The 17,502-nt window shown below is 31.7% G+C and overlaps 1 protein-coding gene across 1 annotated transcript in view; it reads right to left on the minus strand.

Annotated features, from left to right (window-relative positions):
* LOC134791987 (gamma-aminobutyric acid type B receptor subunit 2) overlaps positions 1-17,502 on the minus strand; it is a 226,464-nt gene that overhangs the window by 98,416 nt on the left and 110,546 nt on the right. The window contains exon 3 of the mRNA XM_063763096.1: positions 3,131-3,949. Within this exon, the coding sequence (XP_063619166.1) occupies positions 3,131-3,926 (796 nt within the window). The 5' untranslated portion in view covers positions 3,927-3,949. The remainder of the gene's footprint in view (positions 1-3,130; positions 3,950-17,502) is intronic.

Consider the following 17,502-nt stretch of genomic DNA (forward strand, 5'->3'; position numbering starts at 1 on the left):
TTGAAGTAAACGCGTGCCCGTGCGAACTTATGCAGCTAACTTCACACCAAAAGCCAGGCTTAAATCGCCTTATAAAATTACTATATATACCAACAAATAGTTACATCGTTCTATGGCATCGTTCGTTCGTTTTGTAGGGTTAGAGGGCCAAGAGCGGGAGGAAAAAGCAAGCCCGGTTGCAAGCCGACGAGTGCGAGCAGGATAGCTAGAACATCCTACGCCTGATTTCTTTCGCGCGGATGAGGCGCCACCACGGCAAAAATTTGTAACACGCTGGCGCCGCGGTCCGCGCGCTGTGGCTTGAATTTAATAATACGGGTTCATTTGGCACGCGGTTTAAAAATAATCTATATTGATTATTGATCTTATCACTACGTAATTTCGGTAAGGCAGGCAAGCCCGGCTTTTGGGATTGTATGGAAGTACCGCCACTGAGAAAGAAGATACGTCTCAGTGAGCTTGGTGCTTGTACGACAAGAAAACCATTTAAAAAGAAACTATTGCAGTCCACTATGTCTAGCAAATTTCAAGGATATGTGGAGTTCTGTTTTGTTAAAGTACGTCATTTTTAATAGTATAAGCCATGGAAATCATGGAAAACGGAGACTTACGGATCGGATCGAAGGTCATTGGGACGAGGTAACTTCTTAATGCAAGCCAGTCACTAGGGAAATCAAGTTATTATACCTATCCTATATAATTTTTCAAACCCTATTTTACTCACAGCATATTCAAACTATACGTAGTTCACTGACCAGCAACCTGCATAGATCAAATTTTCAAGAAAACAACAAATTAATGATTTTTCTTAAGAAACCTAAAAGTCAAGGTCACGCCGATTTCACGCCGAAAACACGCCGCCGCCGCCAATTTTTTGGCAAACGCCGCCGCCGATCATTTTTTAATCGGCGCACACGTCTACTGGATATATTTTTATCATAAATAAGAGTCCTAGAGCTGATTATGTTTGAATTTTTATTAAATTCGGTTATTTTTTAAGAAATGTGCGTCAATCCAAAAGTTGTCTTGCCACTGAAAAAAATATCACTAAAAATTCTTAACAACTTCGCTAAGAGAGGTGAGTTAATTTATTAAATTTTAATTAATTAATACTTGATGAAAACTAGAATGTGTTTTGTTAATTGCATTTACCATGAGATAAGGTATACAACACACTATGTTGTGACTCCACAGATGTAAAAAAATAGTGGTATTTGGCCCAATCCCATTATAGGAGCTGTAAAACTGCATACCTCCTATGATGGGACAATTGACATAATGATGCTTGCCATGCCATAATTTCATGTTTTAAACAATACAGAAGTAAAATGTAGTTACGAAATATGTCAACCAGGAGGTATTCTCTGACTTAGGATAAATTAATATCGTTTTTCCAAACTTTTATTTAACTTGCCTTGTTAGTTAGTGTGGGTCAAATCTTGGTAGCTGAATTTGACCCACTTTTCGATTTCCGATTCAGTTGAAATTTTGTGTAAGTACGTAATTAAGTATGCAAATCGGATGATAATGCAATATTATGATAACATGGACTGGATCTGATAATGGAGACAGGAGGTGGCCATGGGAACTTTATCGCAATAAACCCTAACTAATTGTGTTTGGGTATATTAGAATTGTCTCGATAAATCTAATACAATAATAATTGGCTGTGGAAAGAAAAATACATTCAGCGATAAAAGCTTATACCAAAAATTGATTTTTTTGCCATAACTTATTCCCCATTTCAATATTTTATACTGATAGAGCAATGTCCATTATAGGGGGCCCATTACTGGATCCACGTCCATTACCGGGGGCTCATTACTGGAGCTTTGGTGTCCATGACTGGAGAAAAAAAGCATAGTTTTAATTTGTTAATTATGTGGAAACTCATTGCAGTATCTTTGATACAACACGCCTAAAACATGAAAGACGGATAGGACTTTCATCTTTTAACACGCTAAGCGGAAGACCATTTACATGTGTAGGGAAATATCATAAATACTCCAAATTTCCTCTTAAATGTCCCATGACTGGTGCTGTTACTATACCTAAATTTCTATGGATAAATTTTCGTAACTCAATGGGAATTTCCATACATTTTTTTGTCCCTAATTTCGATTTCGTATTTATTCCGACCAAAAAGAGGGGCTCCTCAAAATTACCTGCCAATTTTTGTCAAAATCTGACTTTAATTAAATTACTTATTGTTAACAACTATTACCTAAGTCATATTTACTCAATCAAATCGATTCGAAGGAAAAAAAAACTGTTCAGATTCGCATTTAACAGCACCTAAATAAATTCTGTTTATAAAATGCTAGCATAGCACACATGGATTCTCAAGAACTCCATGACTGTTGGTAAGGCGTAAGCTAAGCTACTTAACGTTTTCTTAAAATGATTTTACAACGGCGCGTCAAATAGCACTGAAAGATCCTTCACATTGGTATAAATATTATTCAAATCTCAGGAGCAGCTAACAACTTTCGGACTTGCCCTCGTAAATATGCAATCAGAAGTCGCCCTTTTTGCCTAATAAAGGCACAAATATTTAACCGGACTTAGACTATATTTGTAAAATGATGACACTTAAATCTCTATCTATATATTGGGTTGGGCACACGCTACAAAAACGAAACAGAATAAAAAACAACTTAAGTACTTTACGTGATTAGGAATCCCATTAAAAGTAAGAGAAACTTTTGACGTTCACAACGTTTTCTTTTATTTTTTGAAGAAATACTGCTTTGGAACATCATGACACGGGACATGAAACGAAAAAGAAAATATTTTTTTAAAGTAACATGATTACATGAGTATACAATAATTAATTAAACGGGAGCGTAGAACCCTCCCAACTGTTGTTTTATAAAATAAATACTTAACCGATCGATGAAATTATTAGTTTTAATCTAACTGGTAATTTCCTGTTATTGTAAACCCATAACTTTAATTCACTGCTAAATGTCAGTTAGGTATATAAAAATGTGTATACATGTGTGACATATAAAATAAATATTTAGTACATACCGGTAAATATTTATTATCAATTTGAAGTGTAACTACCGATGTATGAAATAATGTATGAAGTGAATTCTAATGTTTTTAAATTAAGGTTCTGTCTTACCTTCAACAAATCCCGGACGTGGTGTCTGCATTATCGTCGGGACGCGAGAAGAGGAAAGGTTGTCAGGGAAAACTAATGAGTCGTTAGAAAATCCCCTGCGGATTTTCGGATCAGTTACCGTTTGTGGAATTTCAGTTTCATTAAATAATATATCGATTGTTTCATTATAATCCAAAACATCTATTATAATTGATTCATTTGTATTGTGTTCCTCATTAATTGTGTTGACTTTGTTTACTGTAGAATAATAATCGTGAAATATTTTGGTTCTAGTTTCATCATCCATCCTTAATTTTTCGATAGCGCTAGTGTCATCAGAATCCTTTGCATTTAGTAAATCAATATTTTGTAATTTAAATGATTGTGTTTGATGATAATGTAAATAATTTCTATGTGGACTTACGTTAAAATGATTGTTTGTTGATATATTATTTAAATTATCAGTTAAATTGCCAATATCGTAAAAGATTCCTTCGCTTGTCATATTTTTAACGTTTTTTCTTCTAACCCTATCTAATAAAATTTGATATTCCTTACTTACAGCTGTAGTTATGTTTTTGTTTTTGAATGTTATATTGCTTTCATTGTATTTCTTTAAGGTATAATTATTTTCTTGATGGATTGCATCATTTTGAAAATATTTCTCAGGTAGGGTTGAATTATTCGTCATTTGTGTATGCGATATAGGAAAAACAATAAGAATAAGAAGCAAGGGTGGGAGACTGGATATCGTCAAGGTTGGTTCGTAGAGGGATGAGCAGTGGAAGTGGGAGGAGCCGCGCGGTGGGCGCTGCATGCCACCACGGCGCTTCAGCTACCCTGGAAACAAAAATGAAGAATGTTTAAAAATCGTTTTTCCCTCAGCAGCTCGAACAAGGGTACTTTGCTGCTTGAAAACAGTGAGCAAATGCGTTTTTGCTCACCGAGTGAGACAAAATGACAAGTGAGCTTTTCCATTCAAATTTTATTTCTACTCGAAAGTTCGAAATACATACTTGGATCCTATTCGCTTTATCCCTTTCCCGTCGTAAGCAAAAATAAAGAGGCATAAAAACGTTCCGTTTATAATAGATCCCAGGAAAAAGTCAGAACGCATCGTTCGTCAAAAACGCTTCCGAGTATGAATTCGTTAAATAATTAACTTAATAAATTTCTAGTTTTAGCGATCTCTGCAGTGGTCAAAAGACGTAAAAACGTGGTAAGTATTAGCAATTCCGAACGCACCCTAACAAGTTTATTATTTACGAAGTTTCAAGTTGCTTAAAATACATATAGAAAAATTTTACGTTTTACCTACGCTATTTTACCAGCGGTGGCTCGAACGTTTGCAGTCATTCAAATTAGTTATCTACTCGTACTCTCTCAGAACTCTGAAGCAGAAAATAAAAGGCAGCCAGCGTGAAGCTCCGGAATCAAAGCCGTCTCAAAAATTGCTGCGATCTTCTTATACGGCTGTTAAAAAGCCATTTATATGCTGAAAAGAGTTGGCTATATAAATTGGATTCCGTTTAATTCAGCGCTGTTCATAAATACAATACGGGTAGTATATATTTATAGCAATATTAGGTGTTTCCTTCTCCTTTTTTTCTTTAGAGACGGAACCTTAAAAATTGTTATTATTTATAAATATAATATCGTAGGTACATGGAGATATAATAGACTTATTCTTAGTATAGTATATTTCAAACAGGAAGGGTAAGCTGACGCTGATCAATTTTAAATTTGTCGAAACGAAATCCCAGGGGACTGATTAAAGGATGGAGAGTTCGTCCAACGTCGGATGATTACTGAGATGTCGCTGATGAGAAATCCCACAGCCCACTCGGGTATTACATTCGTACCTACATGAAACATAGTCGTAAGTCGTAACTAAATTTTGAGAGCCGAAGCCAAGTACTCTTATACCGGGATGATATCACAAAGAGGTCACGATCAGGGACAGGAACCGGTTACCTTAACCGGGGTTTTTCATAGGGTTATTTTAGAGGTGTTTATAAAAACCCCTACCATAACGGTAACCGCTTAATAAGGTAACACTTTGATTCGGTAACCGTATCAGATCGAGTTAACCTCTGTTACCGGTAACCGAAATAAAAACCCAGTCTATTCAGTTACCTCATTATGAGGTTTTTGACCAGTTCAAACGATTGTAATCTTTACGCACACTTAAATTCAACTTATTATTGAATAACCGAGGTTGGCATGGGCGGTCTATGAAGCCTCCAGCACAAACAAGTTTTTTTGCCTTTCCTTTGTTTATCTTTATACCTACTTGTGTGGTGTGTTCTTATTATAAATATTATTATATTAAAACTAAAATAAATAAATTAAAAAAGTTAAATAAATAAAATAAATAAAATAAATAAAATAAATAAAATAAATAAAATAAATAAAATAAATAAAATAAATAAAATAAATAAAATAAATAAAATAAATAAAATAAATAAAATAAATAAAATAAATAAAATAAATAAAATAAATAAAATAAATAAAATAAATAAAATAAATAAAATAAATAAAATAAATAAAATAAATAAAATAAATAAAATAAATAAAATAAATAAAATAAATAAAATAAATAAAATAAATAAAATAAATAAAATAAATAAAATAAATAAAATAAATAAAATAAATAAAATAAATAAAATAAATAAAATAAATAAAATAAATAAAATAAATAAAATAAATAAAATAAATAAAATAAATAAAATAAATAAAATAAATAAAATAAATAAAATAAATAAAATAAATAAAATAAATAAAATAAATAAAATAAATAAAATAAATAAAATAAATAAAATAAATAAAATAAATAAAATAAATAAAATAAATAAAATAAATAAAATAAATAAAATAAATAATGTAAATAAAATAAACAAAATAAACAAAATAAACAAAATAAACAAAATAAACAAAATAAACAAAATAAACAAAATAAACAAAATAAACAAAATAAACAATAAACAAAATAAACAAAATAAACAAAATAAACAAAATAAACAAAATAAACAAAATAAACAAAATAAACAAAATAAACAAAATAAACAAAATAAACAAAATAAACAAAATAAACAAAATAAACAAAATAAACAAAATAAACAAAATAAACAAAATAAACAAAATAAACAAAATAAACAAAATAAACAAAATAAACAAAATAAACAAAATAAACAAAATAAACAAAATAAACAAAATAAACAAAATAAACAAAATAAACAAAATAAACAAAATAAACAAAATAAACAAAATAAACAAAATAAACAAAATAAACAAAATAAACAAAATAAACAAAATAAACAAAATAAACAAAATAAACAAAATAAACAAAATAAACAAAATAAACAAAATAAACAAAATAAACAAAATAAACAAAATAAACAAAATAAACAAAATAAACAAAACAAACAAAATAAACAAAACAAACAAAATAAACAAAATAAACAAAATAAACAAAATAAACAAAATAAACAAAATAAATAAAATAAATAAAATAAATAAAATAAATAAAATAAATAAAATAAATAAAATAAACAAAATAAACAAAATAAATAAAATAAATAAAATAAATAAAATAAATAAAATAAATAAAATAAATAAAATAAATAAAATAAATAAAATAAATAAAATAAATAAAATAAATAAAATAAATAAAATAAATAAAATAAATAAAATAAATAAAATAAATAAAATAAATAAAATAAATAAAATAAATAAAATAAATAAAATAAACAAAATAAACAAAATAAATAAAATAAATAAAATAAATAAAATAAACAAAATAAATAAAATAAATAAAATAAATAAAATAAATAAAATAAATAAAATAAAATAATTAAATTATTTTAATTAAATTAATTAAACAAATATAACAAATTAAACTAATTAAATCAATGAAATAAATTAAAAAAAAAATCAACAAATTCAATAAATTAAATCAATTAAATAAATTAATTAAATTAAATTAATTTAATAAGTAAAATCAATAAAATCAACAAAATATAAATAAAGTAAATAAAATAAACAAATTTTTTAGTATTTTTTTTAGTTCTGACGGTACATCACTAAAACTACTTTAATGTAGCAAACCAGTAAGCAACCGATAATAAAGGTTACCATAACTGAATGAAAACCTGTTAAAAACCCTTAACAAAAACCCTATCGCGATGGGGTTTTGAGATTAACTCGGTTAAAGGTTAGGGTTACCGTTTCAATAAGGTTACCATTACAATCAGGTAACAGTATGATAGGGTTACCGAATGATACGGTAACCGAATCGATTGGGTTACCGAATTGATAGGATTAAGCGTAAAGAGGGGTTTTCCGGTCCTTGGTCACGATACTCGAAAGGTCGGCTTCGCAAATTAACTGTCCATTAATCGATACTGATACGGATCTTAATTTCCGCCTAACCAGCGTTAACCGTAAATGTTGTCAGAGAGATATGGCGCGCATAGTGAAGTAAATACCGAGTAGGTCTATATACAGCGTGGTCGAAACCTCGACGTCCAACATTTTTTTTAGATTCCTTACGTCGTGGGCTATCGGAATATACCCCATGTATGTCAGCCGATTTTTCGTAGTTTTCGAGTTATGATTTTTTTAACTGTTGTTAAGAAATTCCGGGGTGAAGCTTTGTCCTTATGGCTACTAATAATTGTTTGTGGTATTTGCACTAATAACAGTTAAAAAAATCATAACTCTGAAACTACGAAAAATCGGCTAACATACATGGGGTATATTCTGAATGATAGCCTGTAGAATCCTTCCCATTTGTTTGTTACTTGATACCTACGTGTAAAACATATAGTAGGATAACACATATATGATCGACCTTGACCAATCTGTCTGACGGATGAAACTATGAAAATATGAAAGAAAATATATCCCAGAACATAAATAAATAGGGTTGCCCAAAGAAATATGGTCTAGGCTATTTTTAATAATTTTTTTCCACAAAATTCACCGATTTGTCTGACGAACGAAATAAGTTTCAATGGAAAGTATACAAATTATACAACATAAATCAACTATTATGTGGTTGCCGTGTTTAAAGAGGTGATTTTATATCGATAATTGCACTCATCTGTCTGACGCTTGAATCATACATCAAAATGATGGTAATTTTATTGCAAATACAATGGTATAGGGTTGCCTGCGAAAATCCATTAACAAATACTTCTAACTTTTGAACCATGTGGCCAAAAAATATGAAAAAGAAATCGTGAAAATAGTGCTTAAAAACTCAATCTAATAAAATTAAAACAAACTCGATCAGTTAAGCCGTTTATGAGTTATCGCTAAAAGTGTTCCCTTTTTATTTTAATTAAAAGCCTGGCAACCCTTATTTGTGACCGGATTTTTGCAGGCAACCCTATACCACTGTATTTGCAATAAAATTACCATCATTTTGATGTATAATTCAAGCGTCAGACAGATGAGTGCAATTATCGATATAAAATCATCTCTTTAAACACGGCAACCACATAATAGTGACCGGAAAAAGATAGGCAACCTAGTTGATTTATGTTGTACAAGTTGTATTCCATTGAAACTTATGTGATCACTTAGGTTTTAGAAATCGGTTAAATGCGTTTTTTTTAACACGAAATTTCGTTATGGGTTAGTATCGAACAAGAGTACAGGTACTTACTTGACTACTCCTAGTACTGCTACACATAAACTATGAATAGTAGCGTCTTAAATGGGCATAGTACAAGTATTCATAAATTTTATATTAAAGGAAAAAATGGAAAAATTTACGCTTCCGGCAGGACTTGAATTTGCAACCTCCGCAATCCGTGCGTTTGCTCTTAACTAATTGAGCTACGGAAACCTACCAGAACCTCGCGAATCTTTCCATTCCTTCCCTTATGTATACACGCCTTTGGGGTGGTTTTTCCTTTAATATAAAATTTGGAATATCGCTCGCAGACGTATCTGCTGGTTTAAAAACAAGTACTTATAGTCTCAATAGCGTCTCATCAGTAAACTTACATACTATTCTTACTAGTACAATCGGTAACTAAAATCTGCGTTCTTTAAGATTCCTAAGATGACAGATCCAATTCTAACGCTAAATTGTCTAGTACCTTCGCAGCGAAACATCTGTTGCCACCAACATCTGACTAACAAATGACTGCTAATCAAGGATCGCGATCACTGACTTAACGACGTAATATCCCGCAGAAAGTTCAGATTCGAAGAATGTTATTAAATCAAATGCGCCTGTGCCAAACAACTCTGTAGATTTTAATGACGGGCCCCAAAGTACTTATTCCGTAAATAATATTTTAAATAACGCACATTTATCCTTTATCGTGTTTAAAGATAAATTTAAATTTTATCTTATAATATGTACATTACTATTTTATTTAAATTAAATTATCTAAGGCTCATATTAGGAGTATAATTATGTACTGTGTTTAGTTTACCTTCGGAAGCACCGAGAGATTTGTTGGTAATTTGAAATATAATAAGTAGGTTATAAATAAACGATTTTTAAATTGGCGTGGCGTTGCAGTTATCGTGCAGTCAGCGTGCAGTTCCCATACAAATTGCAGTCGGGTTGCAGTCCGTCTGTATCGGCCCTTACACGAAGAGAGGAAAATAACACTCAAGAGGAGAGCGCCTAAAGAGTGAAGGGCTTGCAATGGAGCAAAACCACTAAGCTTACGAGTAAATCTTTAAGGCGTTGACAGGTGATATATTACTTGATATAAAATAAACTATTTGTGGTGATAGGTTAATAACAATAATGACTGACAGAAGAGATATGGAGCTGTTGATATTTAAAATACAGGTTGTAAGCTTCGGCTTTAAAAAAATATTAATAAAGTAACGTAATACTTACTTTCAAAACATATCTCAATAGGATTTACAATTTACAACTGAGATTGATTAAAACGATTGTGAATAAAAAAACGAAACAAGAATGTAACGGAAACTATCATATACTTTTTAAAGAATGCAATATATTACCTGTTCATGCCAAGTTTAAGTACTTATTAGCTATAGATCAGTACAGATGTCCTGTATTTAAGTTAACTAAAACTTACAATCGCAATCTTAGATTAAAACCACGTAAAAAGTACTTAGAACCGATGTCGAGTAATTACTACGGGCAAAGGACGAGAAAGTACCTTATACCTCGCATTTTCAATAAATTAACATCTGAAGATGAGTATAAAAGTGTAAATACGTTTAAAAGTAAAGTTAAAATATGGTTAATGAATTCCTTTCTCAAAAAAAATAGGTTAAGTTAAAATACAAAGTGTATAAAAAAACATTGCGAATACCCAAATTAGACCTTAATAGGTACAAAGATATAACTTATAGTTTTATAAGTAAAGAGTGCTGTATTTCGCCAACAAACTATCAAGCAGTTTGGCGAAACCATATCATTGTAATTGTGTATGTACCTTTGTTAAAAAAAAATAAAAAAAAATACATTTGGTATGTTTAAAAAAACATACCTAATCAAGAAATTCAGAACACTAATATTTATTAACTACTCAAATTCAGCAAAACACTAGCTGAACGGACAATGAGGAAATTGTACCACCTTCAACGTCTTATTTAACACACTGTGCCTACTTCACTTAAATTATGTAGAGAAGTAAATTGTGGCATACAAAATGGTCACTATACTAAATCACCATCTTATAATCGGATTTCATTATCACAAGGTTCTATGAATGTTCAACATTGCACTGCCACAAGCTGGTAATATTCAGTGTCATGACAGCTGCAAAGCTACTTCCTATTAGGACAATTAAAATATCTGCTAAGCCAAAACAGCTGTATATCTAATGATTCGGTTAAATTGTGTTCTAATGTATGGAGAAGACAAACTAATTATATCCAGCCTTTTAGGGCTGATTTAGATGGCGCGCGAACTCGCATGCGATTTTAGTTACATTGCGGACTGTTGGTTACGTCCAATTCAACCGACCGATCAAAACCCGCAATGGTATGAAACTCGCATGCGAGTTCTCGCATCGTCTAAATCAGCCCTTATGAATGTAGTATGATACCTTAGGGTATGGTGCTTTACGCACACTAGCGTCCCTTCCCCTCCCCCTGACGCAACCCCCCCTTTTTGCATGAAATATGTCCCGGTTCACAGTTTTTTTAATTTTTTGAGGAAAGTATACATTACAGCAAAAAAGGGTCAATGAAAGAAATAATCCTTAATAAATTCTTAATAAAAAAGGTTATATTCATTTTTTTTTATATGATGCACCATATTCACGAATTAGCTTGTCAAAATGCGAAATAACATAGTTTTTACTTAGGGTTCGAAACTCATTTATTATACACGGTGTAACATGAGAAAATTGAATAATTTTAACAGCGTATCCCGGATCATATTTAGAGACAAAAATGTCCTATAAACTTTTTTGAAATTCGCCTAGTTTCAGAGTTAATACCAATTAAAAAAAAACAAGTTTTTATTGTTACATAGTGCAAAACGCCTTTTTGATGGCGATGTTGCTACAATGGGACGTAGTCTAAATATCCTTTTTGATAGATGTCAAAAAGTGACAAGTAACACTTTGCAAAAGCTAAGTTTTACGAAAAACAAGTAAAAATCCATTTTAACTGACAAGTTTACCAATAACATTTACTTTTTATGTACAAATATATTCAAAAAATTGAAAAAAAAAACAAACAATACATTTTTTTTTTGGCGAAATTGGCCTAAATTCATATTAGGTTTTTTCCTTCTTTTGACCCCAGAAATAAAATCTTTCGCATTTCTTGAGAACACCTTGTATAATAAGTTAATAAGTGTTATAAAATAAATATATATTTTTTTATTAAGAATTTAATAAGGGATTATTTCTTTCATTGACACTTTTTTCCTAAAATGTATACATGAGGCCAAAAGAAGGAAAAGATGTAATATGACTTTAGGTCAATTTCACAAAAAATATTTTTTTTGTTTGTTTTTTTTTTTTCAATTTTTTGAATGTATTTGTTAGCGACGCTACGACAAGACGCGGATTATTATAAGTTAGATATAAAATCAAATACGATTAAGGCTGTATTCTAAATAAAGATTTTATTGGTTAGGTAGGGAAAACCGCGATTAGATTGTCAGTAGCCGTAAGTACTCGTAGAATTCGTTAGTTAAGTCGTAAATTCGTACTAAGTTTTAGTTTACCTAGAATGTTAGGCTAAACTTATTTCCAATTTCCTAGTAAATCGCAAGAAATCCCTTTAAACTAGGCAAAATAATGTAGACACTGCCATTGGTCAACCAAAGAGAGCGGGTCAAGACAGAGAAGTCTCGATATGACAGAGACAGATAGCCCGCTTCCCATTGGCCGAAACTCGAGCTCAACGCGCCGATACAGCGCAATTTTTACTTAGAAACCTACATGTTTCACTAATTAATTCGCGATCCGTTAGAGTTACATCATAGCAATGTTTGTAAATATTGTAGAACATTAGCCTAGTCACCTAGTTAGATAAGAATCATAAGGCAGTCACTGGTAAACAAAGACCTGTAAGCGAGCGAAGGGCCATAAACCGTCTATTGTATCCATTCCGGGCGCCTTCTTATCGCTTGTAAGTCGAGTCATAGAGATAATCGAACTCGTTATTGTTTGTTTTGGTAGCTAATTAACGTAGTTAACTATCTGTAATAGTTTTAAGACGATAATTAAGCAGACATTTGTAATATAGGTCACAGAACGATAGCGGGATAATGAAAATTCACCCGAAAATGACCGTATGACGTAATCGACCAATCAGGGGCCGAGAAAAACGGCGAATTAAGACATGATTTTATCTCCCTATCGTAGGTGACTCTCGTTCTTATTTTTTTGTATAAAAGCAAGACGGTATCGCTCCGAATCGTACAGTTCTCCAGCAGCAGCCGAAAAGGAAAAAGGAAGAAAACCAAAGAAGACCTGAGGGATCCGAAGCTGTACCGCCTATTCGTTATAGGAGTATTTTTATACCTAGTACGCGTTAAATAAAAGTCAGTTTTTTATACTCGGTAGTTTAATTCGTTGTCGCGGGCGGTCGAAGAGATTCGTTGAGGGCTTCGCGCCGGGGCACCAAGTAGTCTGGGCCGGCTGCGGTTTCGAACGAGGCGCCAGTAGACCAGTTACCTTCTCCAACTGCTATCGTCGGCTATATTGGACGTTGAGAGTTCAATAGTATTTGTACATAAAAAGTAAATGCTATTGGTAAACTTGTCACCCAAAATGGATTTATACTTTTTTTTTCGTAAAACTTAGGTTTTGCAAAGTGTTACTTGTCACTTTTTGACATCTATCAATAAGGATATTTAAACTAAATGCCATAGTAGCAACATCGCCATCAAAAAGGCGTTTTGCACTATGTAACAATAAAAACTTGTTTTTTTTTTAATTGGTATTAACTCTGAAACTAGGCGAATTTCAAAAAAGTTTATAGGACATTTTTGTCTCTAAATATGATCAGGGATACGCTGTTAAAATTATTCAATTTCCTCATGTTACACCGTGTATAATAAATGAGTTTCGAACCCTAAGTAAAAACTATGTTATTTCGCATTTTGACAAGCTAATTCATGAATATGGTGCATCATATAAAAAATATGAATATAACCTTTTTTATTAAGAATTTATTAAGGATTATTTCTTTCATTGACACTTTTTTCCTGTAATGTATACTTTCCACAAAAAATTTAAAAAACTGTGAACCGGGACATATTTCATGCAAAAAGGGGGGGGGGGGGGTTGCGTCAGGGGGAGGGGAAGGGACGCTAGTGTGCGTAAAGCACCATACCCTAAGGTATCATACTACATTCATAAAAGGCTGGCTATAATTAGTTTTTCAAAAAATTTGACGGAATCATAAGTACATAAATAGATTAGACTTTTCAGAATACTTAGATTAGAAAATTAATATTTCGTTATCAAACGAGCGCCCTTGTCCTGCCAGATGGCACTGCAGCTGCCTTTAGAATATAACGAAGTTCAATTGGTAAACTCTTGCAATTACACTGTTGGTGGTTTTCTAACCCAAGTTTTCAGTCATCAAAACACTTGAAAAAATCCAATTACCATGACCGAGCGTTATCGCAGCGAAGCAATTTACATCTGGCAAGCTGTAGCACCTTCGACCGAACCTTTTAAGGGAAGAGTCTACAATTTAATTATGGTTACCTACATTATTAATTTTAGCGACGTGAGCTTCAGAGGGCTGTTAAGAGCGTAAATAAAGCACTTACCTTCTCGTTGAAGGGGAGCGAACGTGACTGTCATAAGGTATTTAAATAACTTTTTAAGTTACCTACTTTTTGATCGACTAAGTACAGACGAAATTATGTGGAATTGTAAGCTAAGCCCATCAAATTCTGCTATCGGAATGGATTTATAAATCCATCAAAGAACTGTGATACATTTTTAGGGTTCGGTGTCTTTATAGCGAGAGTTGTAAACTTTTTAATTTACCTATCTTTATGCTAAAAGCGTTGTCTAATCTAATCTTAATGCAAATGTTAAGGTGAAGTGGGTTCAGATTAAGATAAAATAGAGCTTGGAAATATTATCCTTATTTTTATCAACACTACAAAAATGACAATGTTTCTTCTTTTTATGTTATTTGAAGATAACTTCTTAAATTTTATGGCATTCTATACTCGATTTAATTAAATCGATGCACGAAACAAAAACCTAAAGTTAGTTCTTATTACGGACGGATAGACAACCAGACGGACATGTTGACTACGGAACGGAACCCTACATACGAGCTAAAGACGCCGGGGTAATTCCGGCCTCGGTCACTAATGTTTTCTCAAAAAAAAAATGTTTTTAGGTTCTGCGCAAAATGGTGAAAACCCCTAAGTTTTGAGAAATCATGCCATCTTTTGGTTGCTAGTGACCTACCTTAATGTTTTATAATAATATAATTTTTTATCCTCATAATGACATTAATGACTGTGCGCCCTAATTTCTTTCAGCACCTATAAAAAAAATAAGTAGAATACATAAATGTAATATAATGCTCGGGTCAGGCGCGGATAATCCTCACCACGTTATCAAGTTCCTGGTTTGCAGCTTTCAAGAGGTTTTATGGAACATTTTCTAAATTGTTTTCTACACGGTGCCTATTCTTTATTGTTATTTGTCGCGGTACTTAAAAATATACATAAGTAGTAGTCATATTTGCACATTTTTAGGTAAAATATACATACTTATGCATGTTTTAGATAAAAAAAGTTTATATAAAGGGTTTAACTGTATTTAACTTGCATGAGTTTCATAATAATTCACAACGAAAACAAGCTTTTCAACAGAACCGCAAAATGTAAATAAAAATTAAGTATATTAAAACTCAATCCAACGTCGCACTCGCCTTTCGTATGTAAATGTCTTTGTTTATTTACATGTGTATTTGCATTTTTTTAAACATTCAAATTTGCGCACTGATGCCAGTACCGAGTGCGAGTGATTTTATAATTTATTACATTTGTACCTTTGTGATGTGTAGGGTAGGTAATAGGCTTATAGGGTAGGTAGGTAATGGTTTTTATGGTCGCGTGAAACAATTAAACAAAAAAAAATATTCGTGGACCTGTGATGGAAGCGCTGGTAGCCTAGCGGTAAGAGCGTGCGACTTTCAATCCGGAGGTCGCGGGTTCAAACCCCGGCTCGTACCAATGTGTTTTTCGGAACGTACGAAATATCAAATTGCTATTCCTACGCCAATTATTTAAGTATAAATTGTATAATTACCATTGTGTCAATCAAATTAGCATAAGTTTTTAAATTAATAAATATTATCTTATCTTATCTCTTATTATAATTCTCGGGATTAGTTGCCAAGCGGACCCCAGGTTCCCATGAGCCGCAACAGAATGCCGGGATAACGCGAGGAAGATGGACCTGTGATGAAATGAGCCGTAATTACAATTAGACTGGTTTTATTTTTCATAAAATCGATTTCGACTGGCAAATCATATTACTTTTTGGCAACCGGGTTTTTTAACCTAATTAGACCCCGCTGAATCCGAATTTGAAGACTTCGTTTTTTCTTAAAAACCTATTTTGCTATGGGACACCGTTTACGAGTTATTTACAAAAAACTAAACAGGGACTTTATTATTGATTAATTATATCTTACCCGCTGCTTTGTCTTTTTAAATATTGATCCTAGCGAAAAGTGTTCTACATGTTTCCTGTAGGAAATTTTATGTTTATTATATACAGTGGAACCTGGATAATTGCAATCTCAAGGGACCGGCCATTTTTTGTCAATTAACCAGGTTTTCCATTTAAGCAGGTCGTGTCAATTAACGAGGTTCAAAAAATCGTTGTGTCAATTATAGAGGTTTTCATTAATAGAGGTTGCGTTTCGACAAATTTCTTTTATGGAGGTGCAAATAACCATTGAAAGTAGATTTACACGCTTAAATTCTGGGTTTCTGGTCTATATATTGCTTCTGTCTATACTTGTACTTTTACACTACATTAATTACCACTTTATTTTCTTATTAATCATTTGGGTTTAAAAACTCCCTTGAATTGTAGAAGAAAGTTTAATTAGAATGTAAAAAGCATACTTTGTTTTTGATTAAATCAAAACTATTTCACCTACTACAGGCTGTGATAGATACCCAATAAATAAATTGAATTCTGGATGAAGATATAAATAAAATGATCATTGCTATTAAAATATTGTTTCTGCTGCATACAACTACATTATTTCAATTACAGAGGTAATAAGTAAGACTCATTTCAATAATAGAGGTAAAAAGAAAAGCAAAAATAACGGAATTTTTAGCACAGTGTCAATTATAGAGGTCTTAGTTGCGATGTGGTCAATTACAGAGGCAAAATTACGAAAAGCACTAAAATCTAAATTGCAATTATAGAGGTTCCAAACTTTCAATTATAGAGGCCTTTTGGTCTCAAGGGACCGGGACCGGACTTTTGGTTGCAATTATTGAGGTTTTCCATTTATCCAGGTGCCAATTAACCAGGTTTCACTGTATATGTATAAGTTTTTTTATGCTATGAGTCATACTTTTCAAATTATTAACGAATAAATAAAAACAAGGAAACTTAGAATTTATTGTACTAGAACTTTCCGTCTTTATTATCTTTTTAAATATTGATCCCTGCGAAAAGTGTGCTGAATCTTTTTTGTTCAAAATTCTGTGTAGATTATTATCCTTTAACAACATTTTTTGATATTGGCCACCGTTTATCAGTTATTTACGAAAAACTAACAAAAGGGACCTTAGAAGTGATTATAATTAAATTTCCCGCGTTAATATCTCTTTGAATATTGATCCTAGCGAAAAATTGTACTGAATCTTTCTTGTAGGCAATTTTATGCAGATTACTTATGTAATAGAATATTTTTTGCTA

This window comes from Cydia splendana, chromosome 1 (assembly GCF_910591565.1).
Source record: "Cydia splendana chromosome 1, ilCydSple1.2, whole genome shotgun sequence".
Taxonomy (NCBI): Eukaryota; Metazoa; Arthropoda; class Insecta; order Lepidoptera; family Tortricidae; genus Cydia; species Cydia splendana.